Source organism: Nannospalax galili, unplaced genomic scaffold (genome assembly GCF_000622305.1).
Source record: "Nannospalax galili isolate Female #2095 unplaced genomic scaffold, S.galili_v1.0 scaffold417, whole genome shotgun sequence".
Classification (NCBI taxonomy): Eukaryota; Metazoa; Chordata; class Mammalia; order Rodentia; family Spalacidae; genus Nannospalax; species Nannospalax galili.
In genome coordinates this window covers 4493671-4510265 of record NW_008340785.1, presented here as the reverse complement: position 1 = coordinate 4510265, position 16595 = coordinate 4493671, and the positions used below count along the sequence as shown (strand labels likewise).

Sequence of the window (16595 nt, the reverse complement as noted above, 5' to 3'; positions counted from 1 at the left end):
TTATATTTGGGTGAATTACTGCTAGATAAAGGCAACATCTTATCTGTGGCTCTAAATATCTCTCGCTGAAGCCCATTCTTTCACCTAGCAATAAAATGTCATCTAAACTGTCACAAGTAGAAAGCCTATTTTCCCTTAATAGTTAATGTGAGAAGAAAACACCTGTCTGGTTAGGCCCTACAAAAATGGTTTTAATATAGGGTCAAAGAAAATTCAAAGGTTTTATGACCCACTATAAAACGGCTCTTTGTCTTTTCCCACTAATTCCCTAGTGTCACATTTAACAAAACAAGGAAACTACAGATAATAGAGGTGTTTGCAGATTAGCTCGGCAAGCCATAAATAACAGAGGGTTTTGCTCACCTACAGATATTAAGGCAGCTTATCAATGTTTAAGCCCTTCCTCTTTGTAATGATTGCTAGCATTTTAACCCAGACAAATGGAGAATTTTTTTTCTTTCCTGTCCTCTTCCATTGACAGAGTACACATTCATAAGATTCTATTATCAGAGTTCTTGGTATAAAGAGTGAGACATCACCTCAACAGTTGCCTGCTACCAGCAAGCCTCTGTTTTGGAAGATGCACCTGCTTTGTGCTTTCCTTGTGTGGCTCTCTCTTAGCGATGGCCTAAGTCCTAACTGTCCAGGACGATGCAGCTGTGATTCCATGCAGTCGGTTCAATGCTACAGGCTCATGGAGGTGCCATCAGGCATTCCTTCCACCACCAAGAGGCTCTACATTAGCCACAGCAGAATCCAACACCTCCAGGTAACCATGTCATTCTCCATTTGAGTTGCTACCATTTTGTAGCAAAGTATGGAATGAGTGTGGGGATTTTAAACTTGGCTTAAATAATCCTAACTGAAAAGGACCTGACCTCCAGTCAGGTTGGTTGTACTACCTACTTGCTAGGCATTAATGCTATAAGCCTCAGATAATTCTATTTAGGGAAATATCCACACCCACCCTGTCCTGAAAGTCAGAATTGAAATTAATATTTTTATTCAACAAGTTTTACTCAATAATTTTAAAAACTATTTTGTTGCAAAGCACAAGTGAAAAGTGGGCTCTTTCTTAACGGAAAAAAAAAGAAAGAAAGAAAAGAGCACATTGACCAGCATTAAGAATAAATCTTTTCAAGGGAAAGGGTTTCATTTTATGTCAAGATGAACTGGCAGATCAAAATAATTCATACAAACCCACGATAGGTGCCATGCCTTTGTGAAATACTTGCCTTGTCAAGTTACTTGCAGTTCTCACAATGTGGTTTGAAATTTGGCTTTTATTTTCATGCTAACATACCCAGAAGACACTGGAAAGACCGCTGTAGATTTGCCTGACTTTTACTTAAAAGAAACTTTATTTTTGGTCATTGGTGCTTTGGAAGACATCAAGTGACAAGGGTTCTCACTAAGTAAAGACATAACCATCTTAAACAAGCTGCTAAAATATATCTCTGCTTCATTTTTTACCTTATGAAGTAAGAAGCCGGGATCTGATAAGTGATGTAGGCCTCTTCTAGAGAGAAAAGTCTATGGCACTCTGATTTTCATTCAATATTTGCTGCTCCTGGCTCAGCGATCCAAACTCCAAGGTAAGGAAATAGCTTTCTGAGAGCTTGGTGCAGAGAGGCTTTATTAGATACAGGTATCTAACCTCCAAATAGAGGCACCCACACCCTTTCATTTGGTTAAGAAATTTTCATGTGGGTGTCTGCGTTTAACATAATTGGCATGGTATTCCTATCCAGGCTCAGCACAACCCTCTCCATCTGTTTGCATTCACCTATTACTCTAGTAGTGCCTAATACTAGAGAGTAAGTCTGACCCTGTATGTTGGATCTAAACATTTAAGCAAGAACCCTGGTTAAAGGGTAAGACATTTAAGTGTTTGTTCAGAGACCTGAGCTGTCCATGGAGTCTGGTAATAATCCTATTCTGCCTCCTATGACACCTCTCATCACATTCAGTTATTGAGTGAGTCAACTTACCACTAGTTTAGGCTTACTGAGCAGTAGTTTTGCCTCTTTTCTGACTTTAACTCTGTTGATAGTTTCTGGGAAGGACAGTTCACATCAAAAAGATTAATGAAGACAGAATTGTTTTGGTGAAGAAATGAAAAGCTCTGAGCAATAATTTTTTTTTAATGCTTGGACTTTGTATGACCACATTTCACTTGTAATTGGTGAATACAATGTATATGTATTTAGTTTGGACTTAACAAAATTGGGTGCCTATATTTAAAGAAAAAAATATCTTAAAGTGTATCTTTAGATTAATAGTAGCAAAAACTGTATATGATCTAGTTGTTAATATGTTTTGTTATAAGCAACAATTTAAAGTGTTTTACTACTTGCTTATGTATATTCAACCATGTTTGGGGCTGTGAATATCATGTCTGAGGTTCAGGATAAAAGACTGAGAGTTCTACTTCTGCCCATAAGAAGGATTTTATTGATCAACTTTGTCTGTAAAAGTACCTACTCCCTTGAGGGTCGTGTTATGGACTGTCACAGTTCTCCTTTTCCTTTCCCTACTTTATCCTATGCATCTTCTCTCTTCCTTACTACCTCATAGTCTTCCTGTCTATCCTCAGTCCTGCATTTTCTTGGGTATCTTTCGTGTCTATGTGGATGGCTACTCTAATATTCTAGTCTCACACTTCCTTAACTCAAAATGTATCTGCCTTCATTTCCCCAGCCATTTTGGTTTTATCACTAGGTTATACAAAAATCACGTATCATTTCTTCTGTTATTACCTTGAACTTCTCCACTCAGAAAACCTTGAATTCTGCGTTTTTCAGCCACTCCCTCAGTTTACAGTTATCTCTGAGTTTACACTTGTTGAGACTTCTTGCCCTAAATTTACACATGTTCTCCCAGATAATTGGTTTTTTTCTTAGCTCCCTTCTTTCCCTATTGCTTCCTCCACACCACCTACCCAGCAAGGCCTCAGTCTTAAATGAGAGTTCTTCTAATTTTCTTTTGTTTCTCCTATACCTAAACAGATGGGTGCTGCTGGAGAGGATCACACAGCCAGATGGTTTGGAACCACCACAAATGTGAGGTCTCCATCAGCATTTGTCTATCTTTTTTTTTATTTTCTTGATCAGACTCTCCCCACACTCCCTCATCAGGCTCTCCCCACACCCCCTCACCAGGCTCTCCCCACACTCCCTTACCGTCTTCCACAGCTCCAGGTTTGGGTTGCCTAATCAGTGCTGCTGCCTCATTCTCAGCAGATCATTGGTTTTGCATTGTGTTGAGAAATCAGTAAAACTAGCTCTTTCTCCATTCCCACTCTCTGTGTGCTGGCACTGCATCCTTCCCCCCTCCACCAGACCTTGCTCTATCATTCTCCATGCCCATCTTCAGTAGCTGTTTCCTCCCTTGCTCTTCATTCTAACCTATACATAGGCCCCTCTTGTTACTATAAAGTTCTCTTAATTCTGTCCTTCCTCTCCCTACTACTTCCTTTTATTTTCAAGACTCAGTCCCCGTCTGTACTTCTTTACCTCTTTATTCTATAATTTACTGCTACATGGCTTCTACCTATTCCATAGAGTTAAATTCTTCTCTCTAAAGCCTGGCTACTCACTTCCATTCCCCAGAAATTCTTACTCTCTTGCCCTTTGTAATGCCATATACACACACCTCTGTATTTTGTCCTTTTTGTTCATTTTTCCCTCCAATGTCTCCCCACATCCCTCCTCACCATAAGCCATTCCTTTTCTTACTAAACTGTCTCCTATGTAACCTCGGTGTATCTAAGTGATGGTGGCTCCTCTCACTAAATCTCTAATACAGACCTTTCCCCCATGTTCAGATTTATTCAGCTATCCATTGGGCTTTTGCACTTAGACAGCTAAGAAGGATCTCGAAACAATGTGCCTCAAACTGAATTCAATCTTTCCTCTACACTTACAGTCTTCTGTGACTGGCTTCTTTCATGTAGCATAATGTCCTCAAGGTTCATCCATGTTGTAGCTTGTGTCTGAATTTCCTTCATGCTAAAGGCTAACTGGATTTCATTGCATGTATATACCATAGGTTGTTTATTTACAGTCATTGGACATTTGATTGTTTCCTCTTTTTTGCTTATTGTGAGTGATGCTGTTATGAATATTTGTATTTTGGTATATAAGTTTTTGTGTGGACCTAGATTGTCACTTCTCTCGGGACTCTGCCTAGGAGTAGATTATTACACAATATGGGAACTCAACCACCATTTGGAGAAACTGTCAGACAATCTTCCAGAGTGGCTGCATGCCTGTATTACTGTACCAATATTTGACAGTTCTAGCTTCTCTCTGTCCTCACCAACATTTCTTATCTTTTGTCTGTGTGTTTTGTTTGTTTGTTTGTTTGCTTGATCGCAGCTATCCCAGTGGATTTCAGGTAGCGGATCATTGCAGTTTTGACTTGTACTTCCACTTTCCCAGTGGCTAATGACACTGAAAATCTTTTCATTTGCTTGTTGGTCATTTCTGTATTGTTTTGGAGAAGTGTGCATGTAAATCCTTCACACATTTTTAATTGGGTTACATGTCTTTTAATTATTGAGTTGAAAGCATTCTTCAGATATTCCAGATACAAGTCTCAGAGATAGTACTTAAAATTTTTTTTCTCCTAATCTGTGGGCTGTCTTTTCATTTTCTTGGCTGTGTCATTTCAACACACAGAAGTTTTTAGCTTTGAATGAATCCAATTTATCCATGATCTGATAGGTCTGAGATCCACTTTCAGTTAGTATTTATGTATAAGAAAGGTGCCATCCTCATTCTTTTGTATTCTTGATCTTTTTCTAATGCTATTCACAGACTCATATTTACTCTCAGGGCATGATGAAGTACTGAACTGTATTGAATGAAAGGCATGGAAAACTGTCATGCCAAAATATCAAGTGGCCACTATGTTAGGTAACCAAATCCACACCTGGTTTGACGGGTACAGGTTCAGTTCAGTTCTTTGTGTCCACAGGTGAAAAAACATAGATAGATTCACCTCTCTACTGCCATTCAAGCTTCTACAAGCCCAGGTGATACATTCGCTTCTAAGGCAGAGGTCAAATATGAATGTAGGTGTGGTAGTCAATTAAAATCATTCTACTTTATATCCTTTTTTTTTGAGATGCAAGAAAAGTTTTATCCAACTTTAACTGGGTAACTGAACAGTGGGATTATAGGTTATTTTTATTCTCTTTCCATATTTCCCTAGAGTTTAAGACAGTTTGTAGAGAACAAATGTTGTTTTCATAATCATAAAAACATCCAAGATTATTTTAGAGACTACTCTCTGGTTGGTCCATATGGGTCAGAGGCCATCTCTTTGTGAAGTTGGCAGTTTTGTCAAACATTCAAACTTTAAAGAGCCCAAGAAGGGTGTGTTGTGGCCCTCTAACATTTGGAGCAGAGCCCGCTCCAGATTGAACTGGAAGTGAAGTTTTTCATGGGGAAGCAAGCAGGAGTAACCGTGTGCTGCAAGCGACATCACTTGCTTGGTTTTATTAAGAAACACTGAATAAGCTGCCAGCTGCTCCGAGGTTAGTTCTAGGGCATAAGCATCTCTTTCTACATTTTGTGAGCACATCATTGGTGAGGCCATGAAATTGGAAAATCTGGTCTGGCAAATTCATTTTCCCATTGTCAGATCAGCAAACCAACCTAAAAAGTTGAAATTCAGAACACGTCCTCTTCACTGTGTCACCAGAACTCTGTACTCTCCAGCTAATTGCATGCTATAGCAGTAAGGTTAATAAAAATGTGTGGAATATTATAAATCTGTGCTGGCATCCCGACTTTTCCGCTTACTGGCAGCATGTACTTTGGAAGGTTAATTTCAATTTCTTAAGCCTTGCTTTTCTTCTCCAAAGAGGCAAGAATGTTACCTATGCGTAAGGATCTGTAAAGATTAAACAATAAATTCTTAGAAAATAGTGACCATTTTAAGAGTTGAAACTCAGATCTTCACTTTTTAAAAAATTCCTTGGTAATTTCATACATGTATATCATGTATTTGGACCATAATCACCAGGTACTCTGTCTATCCAACTCTTCCCAGGCCCTCCTTCACATTTCCCTCCCAAATTAGGTCTTGAACTTTTATTATGATTGCTATTATCAGTGTGAGACTTTTAAAAGTATTCTAAGCACTTTCACACACTGTTGGTTTGTGTGTATGAGTGTATTGCCTGCATGTGTGTTGGTGCACATATTGGTCAACTCTTATCACATGTTTTTCTGACCCAGGAAATTATTTTCTAGGCAGAAGTGCTTAAAAATTGCACAGTGATTCATGTATTAGAATGTTCTTTTGTTGCACTGTGGTATCCAGAAATTAAGCAATTTTAAATCTTTCATCAACCTGTGAAGAGTTTCTAATTCCAGAAAGCTGGATTACAAGGGAAAAACATTAAAAGTAAAAAGTTTGAATGTCATAGAGTCTGCTGTCACTTGGATATTCTTATTTGAGAAACATTTTAAAATTATGTTACAATTTGGAAAATAAGCCCATTTCCTATCTCCGATTTATACTTCACCAGTATATATTTTATACTACAGAAACAAATGTGTACATGTGTCCCCATAGTATATGTTGGCAGCTGCCTTGTGGTGTATATTGCTGCTGATATTTGGTATTTTCTTAATGATTCATCAGCTCTACTAATTAACTGGAAGCAACTTTATTCTTGCTGATTCTGACAAAAAGACTAAGAAAATGTTTTCCATGCTTTATAAAGGAAAACAGCCAACTAATAGATTCAGTTAGGAATATGGAGTCTTTATGATTTAGGCCTCTCTCTATAAGTAGATATGAAAACTAATTGAAACTTTGACAATATACCTTGTCTAGCCCCCATATAGATCACCCATCCATGCTGTCTCTCAGAATCATCACAGAGTCAACAAGGTTTGTGGTCCCTTAGGGTAAGAAGTATCAGTAACACCAAGTTCTTTGTTTGAAGACTCAATACGCCAAGAAGTGGAGGTTTATATTGAATTATTTCTGGCTTTATGCAAAAAATAAACCTAGAAAACAGAATGCAGCATGGAGTAGGTATCTCTAAGTATTAGGCTGACCATTTACAATTTCTTGTGGCTGAAATTCACCACTGAAATGGGACACTCAGGAAGGATAATCTATAAAATATTTGCTTTTCTAAAATTGTGTGATTTCTGTCCAGATCGTGAATCCTTTTTGACACATATTAATTATAGGCCAAATCTGGTGGAAAATGGTATAGCTGAGGAAAGATTAGTTTTGGAGTTCATAGACTTTCTAGAACTTCTCTCACTTTTTAGGACCTAGTTTTTGTATCTAGAAGTTAATGTTGTCCATACCAAACTTGCAGTGTTATTAGGTTGATGGTAATATACAATAAAGCACATGACAGTGGTAAGTACTCAGCAAGTGCAAGAATAAGCTTGCTCATAATATTAGGACTAATTAATATGGCTAATGAATCATTCAGAAAGTACCAAATGTCAGCAGCAATGTACACCTCAAGGCAGCTGCCAACGTATACTATGGGGACACGTGTACACATTTGTTTCTTTAGGAATATTTTTCATTGGTGAAGTATAAATTGGTGATAGGAATCAGGTAGGCTTATTTTCCAAATTATAACACAATTGAAAATGTTTCTCAAGTAGGTATATTCAAGTGACAGCAGAATCCATAACATTCAAACTCTTTACTCTTAATGTTCTTTCCTTGTAACCTAAGTTTCGAGGATTAGACATGCTTCACAGTTTGGTGAAAGATTTATAAATTGCTCAATTTCTGGCTACCATAGTGCAACAAAAGAATATTCTAATGCATGAATCATTGTGCAATTTTGAAGTACTTTTGCCTAGAAAACAATTTCCTGGGTCAGAAAATATGTGATGAGTTGACCAATATTAAATATCTACCAACAGTATGAGAAAGTGCTTAGAATATTTTAATGTCTTACACTGATAATAGCAGTCATAATAAAAATTCAAGACCTAATTTGGCAAGGGGAAGTAGAGAAGGAGTCTGGAAAGAGTTAGAGGGATGGAGTGGAAATTATATTTATACATTATATACGTGTCTGAAATTACTAAAGAATGAAAAAAATTTCAAGACTCCAGTTTCAACTATTTTTCCCAAAGATAATTTTTTAAAGAACCTGAAGGGAAGTCTGAAGTATCATTTGTATTGTAATGATAATGTATATGTTTTTTTTCCACAAAATCTTGATTGATTTTCCTGCACCCCTGCTGTTATATTGTAGCTATCTTACTTCACTGGACTGTTCGCTCTGGAAGATTTTATTCTGCTGGCCAGTGGAACAGAGTCTGTAGAAAATGACACCTTCAAAACTCTGAGTATCTTAAAGACCTTAGAACTTTTGAAAAATAAGTTAAGACAAGTCCCCAGTGGCCTCCCAGCCAGTCTTGAAGTGTTAAAATTAAACGACAATTCAATACGTGCTCTACATGAATCAGATTTTGAAGGACTGAAGAGATTAAAAGTCCTTGAACTCAAAAACAACTTGATCTCTTCCCTGTCTCCCAGCATGCTATCCTCCCTCATCAGTTTGCAAAGTTTGATGGTGGATGGTAACAATATAGAGTCCGTAGCTGGACCACTGGCCCTTCCCCATCTGAAGCACATGAGCATGGAGAATAACAAACTGCGTCTTATTCCAGGAAACTTCTTTACTTTTCTGCAGTCTTTGCAGTTTCTCAGTTTCAGTGGTAACTTTCTTACTAAAATGCCTATGAATCTACCCAAGTCCTTGCTGTCTTTAAAGATGGAGAGAAACCAGCTCAAAGTGGTTAGGTTTCGAGATATGAAACACTTGGAGACTCTTTCCCATCTTTACCTGTCAGAGAACTTCCTGACCTCTATCGAAGGGGCACAGCAGCTTGCCAATTTAACCACTCTTGAAGTGTCCCAAAACCAGCTTCAAATGTTGCCTGTCAAACTGCCTGCAAGGCTACAAAAACTTGACTGTAGCAGTAACTTGATTCAGAGAGTTACAGCACAAGACTTCCAGGACCTCAGAGACCTGAAACATCTGTTTCTGGACAATAATGCAGTCAGCCTGTTCGAAGCCGGAGCCCTTCAGAAGTGTTCTCAGCTGTCCAACCTGGCTTTAGAGCAGAATCTGTTGCTGTCCATACCTCTGAGGTGAGTACTGTCATTTACTATAGCTCCCTGAAGCATTTTCCAAAGATTGGAACCCATCAGCATGATGCTCAAGCAGAATCAGTCAGAAAATGAAACAGGGCTCTAGGGATAGACGTTTTAAACTGTGGTTTAGACTCTCCAGTCTGCCAATGGATTCTTGAGTTAAATTTATCTTGCCTATGGAAAAAGATACTAACAAGCGGTATCTCTACTGACAAACAAAACAGAAGATGCTGGTTTCTAACTAGGCAGTATACATGACTGGCTGGGTGTGAGCAGCCATTAGCCAGGACGTCAGGAATAACTGAGGGGGAGATAGGCAAGATAGTTAGATATTTTTATTTTCAAAAGCATTGAATTCGTACTTACGGGAAAAATTTAAAAATCTATAATGCGATAATTTATTTGTAATCACTCATGGGGGCTCATTCTTCTCAGCACTGTGAGTACACCGGAGTTGGTCTTCTGTTTCTAGTTCCCGTCTGCTTTCTTTCCCTCTTTCCTCCTCTCGCCTTCTGTCCCTCCTTTTCCCTTTCGAAATTCCCCTGTTCCTTTTTCCTCTCTCTAACACTTCCTTTCCCACCACTTCCCACCCCCCTCTCCACCCCCAACTCACATCATAATTTCCCTTTCTATATATCTTTCTCTCCATAACAACTCACTGCAGGTATCCCTGTAACAACTCAGTCTATAATATATGTGTTTGCGGTAGTTGATCCTTCTTATTCAAACTTAGTGCAGGTGTTACATTTTACACTAGATAAATAAAAGTTAAGTGGAAGAATGAAGCATTTATATTCTGTTTTTATTTTGTTTTCTTTTGTTTTTTGGTATTTTGAGACAGGGTCTCACTTTGTAGCAGTGATTGGTCTCCAGCTTAGAGAAAGTCTCCTTCCTCTACCTCCTGAATGCTAGGGTTACAGGCATGATCCATCATGCCTGGCTAGTGCTCTATTTAAACAATTTTTATTACATTTATTTTATTATTTTACATTTGTGTGTGTGCGTGTGTATGTGTATGCTCATGCCATTTATCAAGGCTTGTATGTGGAGGTCAGAACAACTTGCTAGAGGTGGTTCTTTCCTTCTACTATGTGGGTCCCAGGGATCAATTTCAGGTTGTCCAGGCTTGATGGAAGATGTCTTTACCTGCTGCACAACTTTTCCCAAGTCAAGTTAGCTTTATAAAATATATTGAAAATAATTTGGAAATAAACTTGTTTTAATGTAGAAACATGCACATACAATGAATGTTCTGGACACTTGCCACGTGCTAAGCAATTTACCAGGTATTTGGTACAGATGTAAAAGCTTGGTACAGAGTTAATTTGGTACAGAGTTAAAGCTTGCTGTTCTGTACAGCTTAAATTCTAGCAGGTGAAGACTGACAATATACATAGGTAAAGTATAAAATAAGTAGATTACATTATGTCTTATAAACAACAACAACAAAACGGCACAAATACCAGATTCAGACGTGTCGAAGGTGAGGTATATGGTTTCAGTTTTAAATAGGGAAACCATAGTAAACCTTAGGGAAAGGTCAGGTTTAAACCAGGCATGATGGCATACACAATCCAAAAGCAATCCCAGCATTTTGGAGGTAAAGGCAGGAGGATCAGAAGTTCAAGGTCATCGTCAACTATACAGAGAGCCTGAAGTCAGCCTGTTCTATATGACAACCTTGCCTAAAATTGAAAACCAAAACCAAAACAAAATATTCAACCCAGGCCTCACTTAAAATCAATGATATCAGTATTTTCTAAAAGCTCAGGGGAGGAATTTAGCATGCGGTCCAGAGTTGAGAACAACTGGGTAAAAGCCAGTAATGTGAGATGGGACAGGGCTTTAAATAAGCAGCCCAACTGTGCATCCTCCGAAGAACCTGGCCAGGTATGAAGAAAAGGGTTCTTGAAATCTTTAAGAATTCCAGTACCTCTCCCTGTACAGCTTTTCTTTGTACTAGAAAGAGAATAATCCAGAAAAGCTTCTCTGTAGATTTCCTCCATAAAGAATGAAGAAAGCCTCAATAATATCAAGTCCTTACATTTAAATTTTTTAAAAAATTATGAGTTTTAAATAAGACAACTTTTTATTTGCATGCTTCTGATTTATACACAAAATCTACACTATAAAATTCAGTTTTTCATAAAAAATTGTAAGCTTGGGTAACCTGCCCCCATTACAAATGGGGTTTCTATAAATCACTTCATTTTCCTCTACATTTCATCAAGAAAATAAAAACATATGGTTTGGGATACACATATACTCAAACACATTCCATATTTATCTCAACATGCTAATTTTATAGGAAATAATGCCCTTTATTAAGTGCTTGTGAAAGCCAGCCATGAGCTTAGATGCAGTCCTCACACTCTGCTAGTCCATATGACAATCCTATGGATGCAGGAGGCAGGTCCACTCTTTTAGCTGTTACTTTGCGGACTAGAACACTAAGGCTTACAAGTCAAAATCACATCCTTAATAAATGGTGGGCTGAGGCATCAAACACAGTAGCCACTGCACGATCCTACCTCTGATTTCCTAGATCGTCCCAATACCCAGACCTAACTCTTTGCTGCTTCGTAGTTTACCATTCGGTCATTTAGTGAACAACTTAGTGAATCAGTTTGCCTCTTATTTATTGTCTATTTGAGTAATTCAAATCTAGAATAGCTCTCTACAACATAATTCAGTTAGCATTTTATCTAATATACTAATAATGCTGAATATACTAATATCTAGTATATAAATACCAAAACCTCAGTAATAATAATAAAGATTCTGAGAAAAAAGTGGGGATCCTTTTGTCTTTAGAGTCTAAGGCTTAAATATATATCACAGATATGTAGCGGTACCTTTTCTTTATGGCTATGCTAACAACATAAATATTTGATTAAATTATTGTATCATTTGTTTTAGCTTTTGTTCAATTTAAAGGCTTTTGTTTTCTTTTCTGTGAACATATAAAATCACTGACATGATTCAAAAGGTAAAACCACATGAACTCAACCACTCACCCTTAGTAACTATTTTTATTGATTTTGGGGTCATACACTTTTTCTGATAATAATTAAATATGTATATGTTATTCTTATTTCTCTTTTTCTTATACAAAGTAGTATTCTATATATACTATTCTGTTGCTGTTTCATTTTTAAAACATTATTTTGAAGATTTAATTATGTATATGTGTGTGTCTTTGTGGGGGTGTGTGCACATGAGTGCAGGGGCCCACAGAATCTAGAAGAGGGTTTGGATCCACTGGAGCTGGTGTTACAAGTATTTGTGAGCTACCCAACATGGGTGCTGGGAACTGAACTAGGTCCTCTGGAAGAGCAGCAAGGGCTCTTAACTACTAAGCCATCTCTCCAGACCTGGTATTTTTCTCTTTAATAATTCTTTCTAAAAATAATTTTGTGGTAATTCAGAGATGAGCCTTTTGCTTTTTTTAAATGTTACATGGTAGTTCTTTACTGATGAACTGGGTCATACCCAATCATTTGTTACTATAACCAATAAAATAAATGCCACATACACTCATAATTATAGGGTCATATCTTCAGTATATATGTCTATACATGGAATTATTGGTTAAAGAATAAATGTACATGTTACTTCACATTTTTGTTTTTCCCAGCACTGTGGTTTGAACCCCAGGCCTTGCATTCTAGACAAGAGCTCTACCACAGAGATACACCACATGCCATATTAATCTTGACTAAATTCTTCTTGCCAGAGCCTGTGTTGTTTTAAAGCCTACCAGGAAGTGTGAAAATGTCTTTTTCTCACAGCTTTACTCATAGAATGTATTGCAAGGTTTAGAGGTTTAGGAATTCTACCAGTCTGCCGACTGAGAAATGACATTGTTGTATGGTTTTGACATTCACTTCTGTTTTGAGTGAGGTTAAAGATTTAAGAGACCCTTTGATTTTTTTTTATGTGAACTTCCACTCATGCTTCCCCCTATTTTCCATTTTATTTTGAGATCTTCTTAAGGAACTTAGCTATTTAAGGAGATTAACTGTTTGTGATACATCGTGCAGACATTTGTCTATTGACTTTGCACATGCCTTTTGCCGCATGTGGTTTCTTTTTAAGGTGATTGATTTATCAGTATTCAATGGTTTCTAGATTTTTAGATGATAGAAAAGTTTTTTAGAGAATTAGTATTTTTTTTTTTTTGGTCTTTTTGAGATAGGGTCTCCCTGTAGCTCCAGCTGTCCTGGAACTCACTATGTAGACCAGGCTGGCCTTGAACTTACAGAGATCCACCTGCCTCTGCCTCCCGAGTGCTGGGATTAAAGGCATGTGCCACCACGCCCAGCTGAGAATTAGTATTTTTAATATTATTTGATAATATGTTTATAATCACTTAATTGCTCATTATATAATTTCTAAAATATTAGAATTAGTATTTTATTGCTTTTTGCTATTATATTAAAAATGTGACAAACATTTGTAAATAAATCTTTATTCACTTTTCATATTATTTCCTAGGTCAAGAGACATGACATTTAAATTTGCTATATATCACTATATTGTTTCTGAAATGGGACCAATTAGAGTTCTCCCAAGTCCTCACAGTATATACTAGGAAGCAGTAAGGCTTAAAGTTTAAAACCAAATCAGTTTTAATTTGATACATTAAACCATTTTTCATTTCTCTTCTATTTTTGTTTATGAAGAACAACTTTCTCATGTTCTGACATTTTTTACTCCTATTGTAAAGTATTGATTTACCAACTTAAAAATTGGGGACTGAGTGTTTTACGCTCAGTTTTTTTGGTGATCTTATTTGACACACAAAGATAAGAATTTTATTAAAAGAAGCCAGGTGTGGTGGCACACACCCTTAATCCTAGCACTCAAGAGGCAGAGGCAGGTGGATCTTCGTGAGTTCCAGGCTAGCCTGGTCAACATAGTGAGTTCCAGGCTAGATAGGGCTACATAGTGAGACTCTGTTTCAAAAACAACAAAAGAATCAGGGCTGGAGAGATGACTCAGCAGCACTGGCACCTCTTCCAGAACACCTGGGTTCCAGTTTGCAACATCCACATGGTGGCCAACACCTATCCTTAGCACCAGGCACACACTCATATACATAAAATAAAAAATTTTTACTCTAAAAAAACCCAAAAGTTTTATGAAAAGGAATCAGATGATTAAAAAGTAAAATCTATGAGACATCATTACAGTTCTATAAGACAACACAGAGTTTTGCTTATAAGTTGTCAAACTTGAGGAGGGATAGAACTATACAGAGAAAGCAGGTCTGCTGCCTGTTACCTTGGAGGTTGTAGAATGATGATCCTAGCTTCCTATCTCATGTTGTTTCTCAACTTTGCAGGCTCCCTAAGACCCTAGCCAGGCTGGACCTAAAGGGCAATGCCATCCAGGACATTGCTGAGAGGGAGCTCAAGGACCTCAAGCAACTTCAGGTCCTAAACCTGAGGAACAACAAGATCTCTGCCTTAGACCTCAAGGTGTTGGAGGGTCTGCCTCGCCTCAGGCACCTGTACCTGGATGGAAATCCCTGGAACTGCACCTGCAGCCTGCTAAGAGCCAGGGAGGTCCTGAAGGCCAAGGGCACAGATGTGAAAGGGGGACAGTGTGCAGCCCCAGCTGAACAACAAGGGGAAAGCTGGATGTCTTCCAAGAAGATCATGAGACAATGTGAACATCACTTACACCAGAATGAAAAAGGCAAAGAGACCAAAAAGAAGTTAAAACCAGAAGACTCATCCAGCATCAGACCCAGTGTGGATGACGATGATTATGATTATGAGATAGACTAGGGGATGAACCTTGCTTACTCTTTAGAAAGTGATTTTTAATGTTCAATCTCTTAAGCAGAGATACACTGTAATTTAGATATAAACTTCCTTTGTAAGTGGTTTTGGGTTTTTAAAGTTTTTAAAATGAAATGAGTGTTAAGTTGGAATGGTGGGGAAAAGTAGAAAGAAACAATAGAAAGATGTAAGGAATTTCCAAATTTTAAAACAATTTGTATTTTAGTCTGAAACTTAGGCAAATAATGTCAAATAAAATTATCATATCATCAACATTCTACAAACGAATGCTACAGAGAATTTCATTTTACCAACTAAGTGTTCACTTTTTTTATATGAAGCTTGTGCTAATAGCCTACACTCTAAACTTTTGACAATAAGCAATTAAAACAGACCAACTCCCTTAAGCATGAAAACTCACAGAACCAAAGAAGCTGAAGAGTCTTATAGGGACAGTGTGTTGGCTTCCTCTCACTATGACAAAATACCAGAGAGATAAACAACTAACAAGGAGAAAGGATTTATTTTGGCTCATGGTTTCTGAGGCTTCGGTGCATAGTTGCTTAGTCCTGTTGCTTGGTATAGTGGAGCAGACCTTGTTCATCTCACAGCAGCCAGGAGGCAAAGCACCAACTCTCTTAATATCTTTTAAGAGTGTACCCCCAGTAACCTAACTTGCTCCAACTAGGCTCCACTGCTTGAAGGTACCATCATTTCAACAGTGCCATGGGGAGGGGACCACACACATGGGACTTGGGGAGCCATTTCACATTCAAATATTCGAGGAGGTAGGGATCAGAACCATATTAAGGCCTCATGCAGAAGCATGCACTGGAGAAATCCTTAGACTCTTCAGAGTTCTCCTCTCTGCAGAATAGGATGCCTCCCACTATTTTGAGAGTTTGGGTCTTTCCCCTCAAGATTTCTATATTTGGGGGTGGGGGCCAGGGAAGGTCAATTGGCGTAGCTTGACTCATGTTTTCCTTTTGACTAGGGGACAGAAGGTTTTGTTTTACAATTACCCAAACCAAAAGAAAACCAGACAGGGAAGTGAAAACTGGTCTCTTATCATAGATGCTCCTAAAACGTGCTCTGAGTTATAGCAGTCAGTTTCCCTAGGTTAACCACACTCTCGCAGGGCCTTCCTTTTGATTAACTAGAGTCGCTTGTCTGTGAACAGGAGTATGACGGATGACAGACTAAACATTTCTATCAATCCATTGCTGGGTAAAACCTATTTGTAAATAAATTTGAAGCCCTATACGAAGTTAGTTTTTCTTTTCATTAGTAAGATTTATCTGTGCAGCACTTAAGAAAGTTTTTCCTGGAGAGATGGCTCTGTGGTCAAGCGCACTGACTGCTCTTGCAGAGGATCCAGGTTTACTTCCCAGCACCCACATGGCGGCTAACAACTGTCTGTAACTCCAGTTCCAAGGGAGCTGATGCCTTCTTCTGACCTCTGTGGACATTGTATGACATGGGTGCACTTACATACAGGCAGGCATGTCTCAACCTTTATCTGAGAAGCTTCTTTTTGCAGTATACGGTGATTAATACAGAGACCCCCAACCAATGTGCAGAGATTAAGAGACTACAAAGTACTCAGCTCTAAAGGGGGCATTTATAATACCTCTCCTCCCCACA

General features: G+C 38.1%; 1 protein-coding gene across 1 annotated transcript; it reads left to right on the top strand.

The window, feature by feature from the left end:
• The first annotated feature begins 555 nt into the window (after window positions 1–555).
• LOC103736297 (nephrocan) lies at window positions 556–15153 on the top strand. The gene is made up of 3 exons (XM_008835784.2): window positions 556–769; window positions 8258–9159; window positions 14510–15153. Exons 1-3 carry the CDS (start codon window positions 581–583, stop codon window positions 14955–14957), a joined length of 1539 nt encoding a protein of 512 aa, XP_008834006.1. The 5' UTR covers window positions 556–580; the 3' UTR covers window positions 14958–15153.
• The last annotated feature ends 1442 nt before the right edge of the window (window positions 15154–16595 follow it).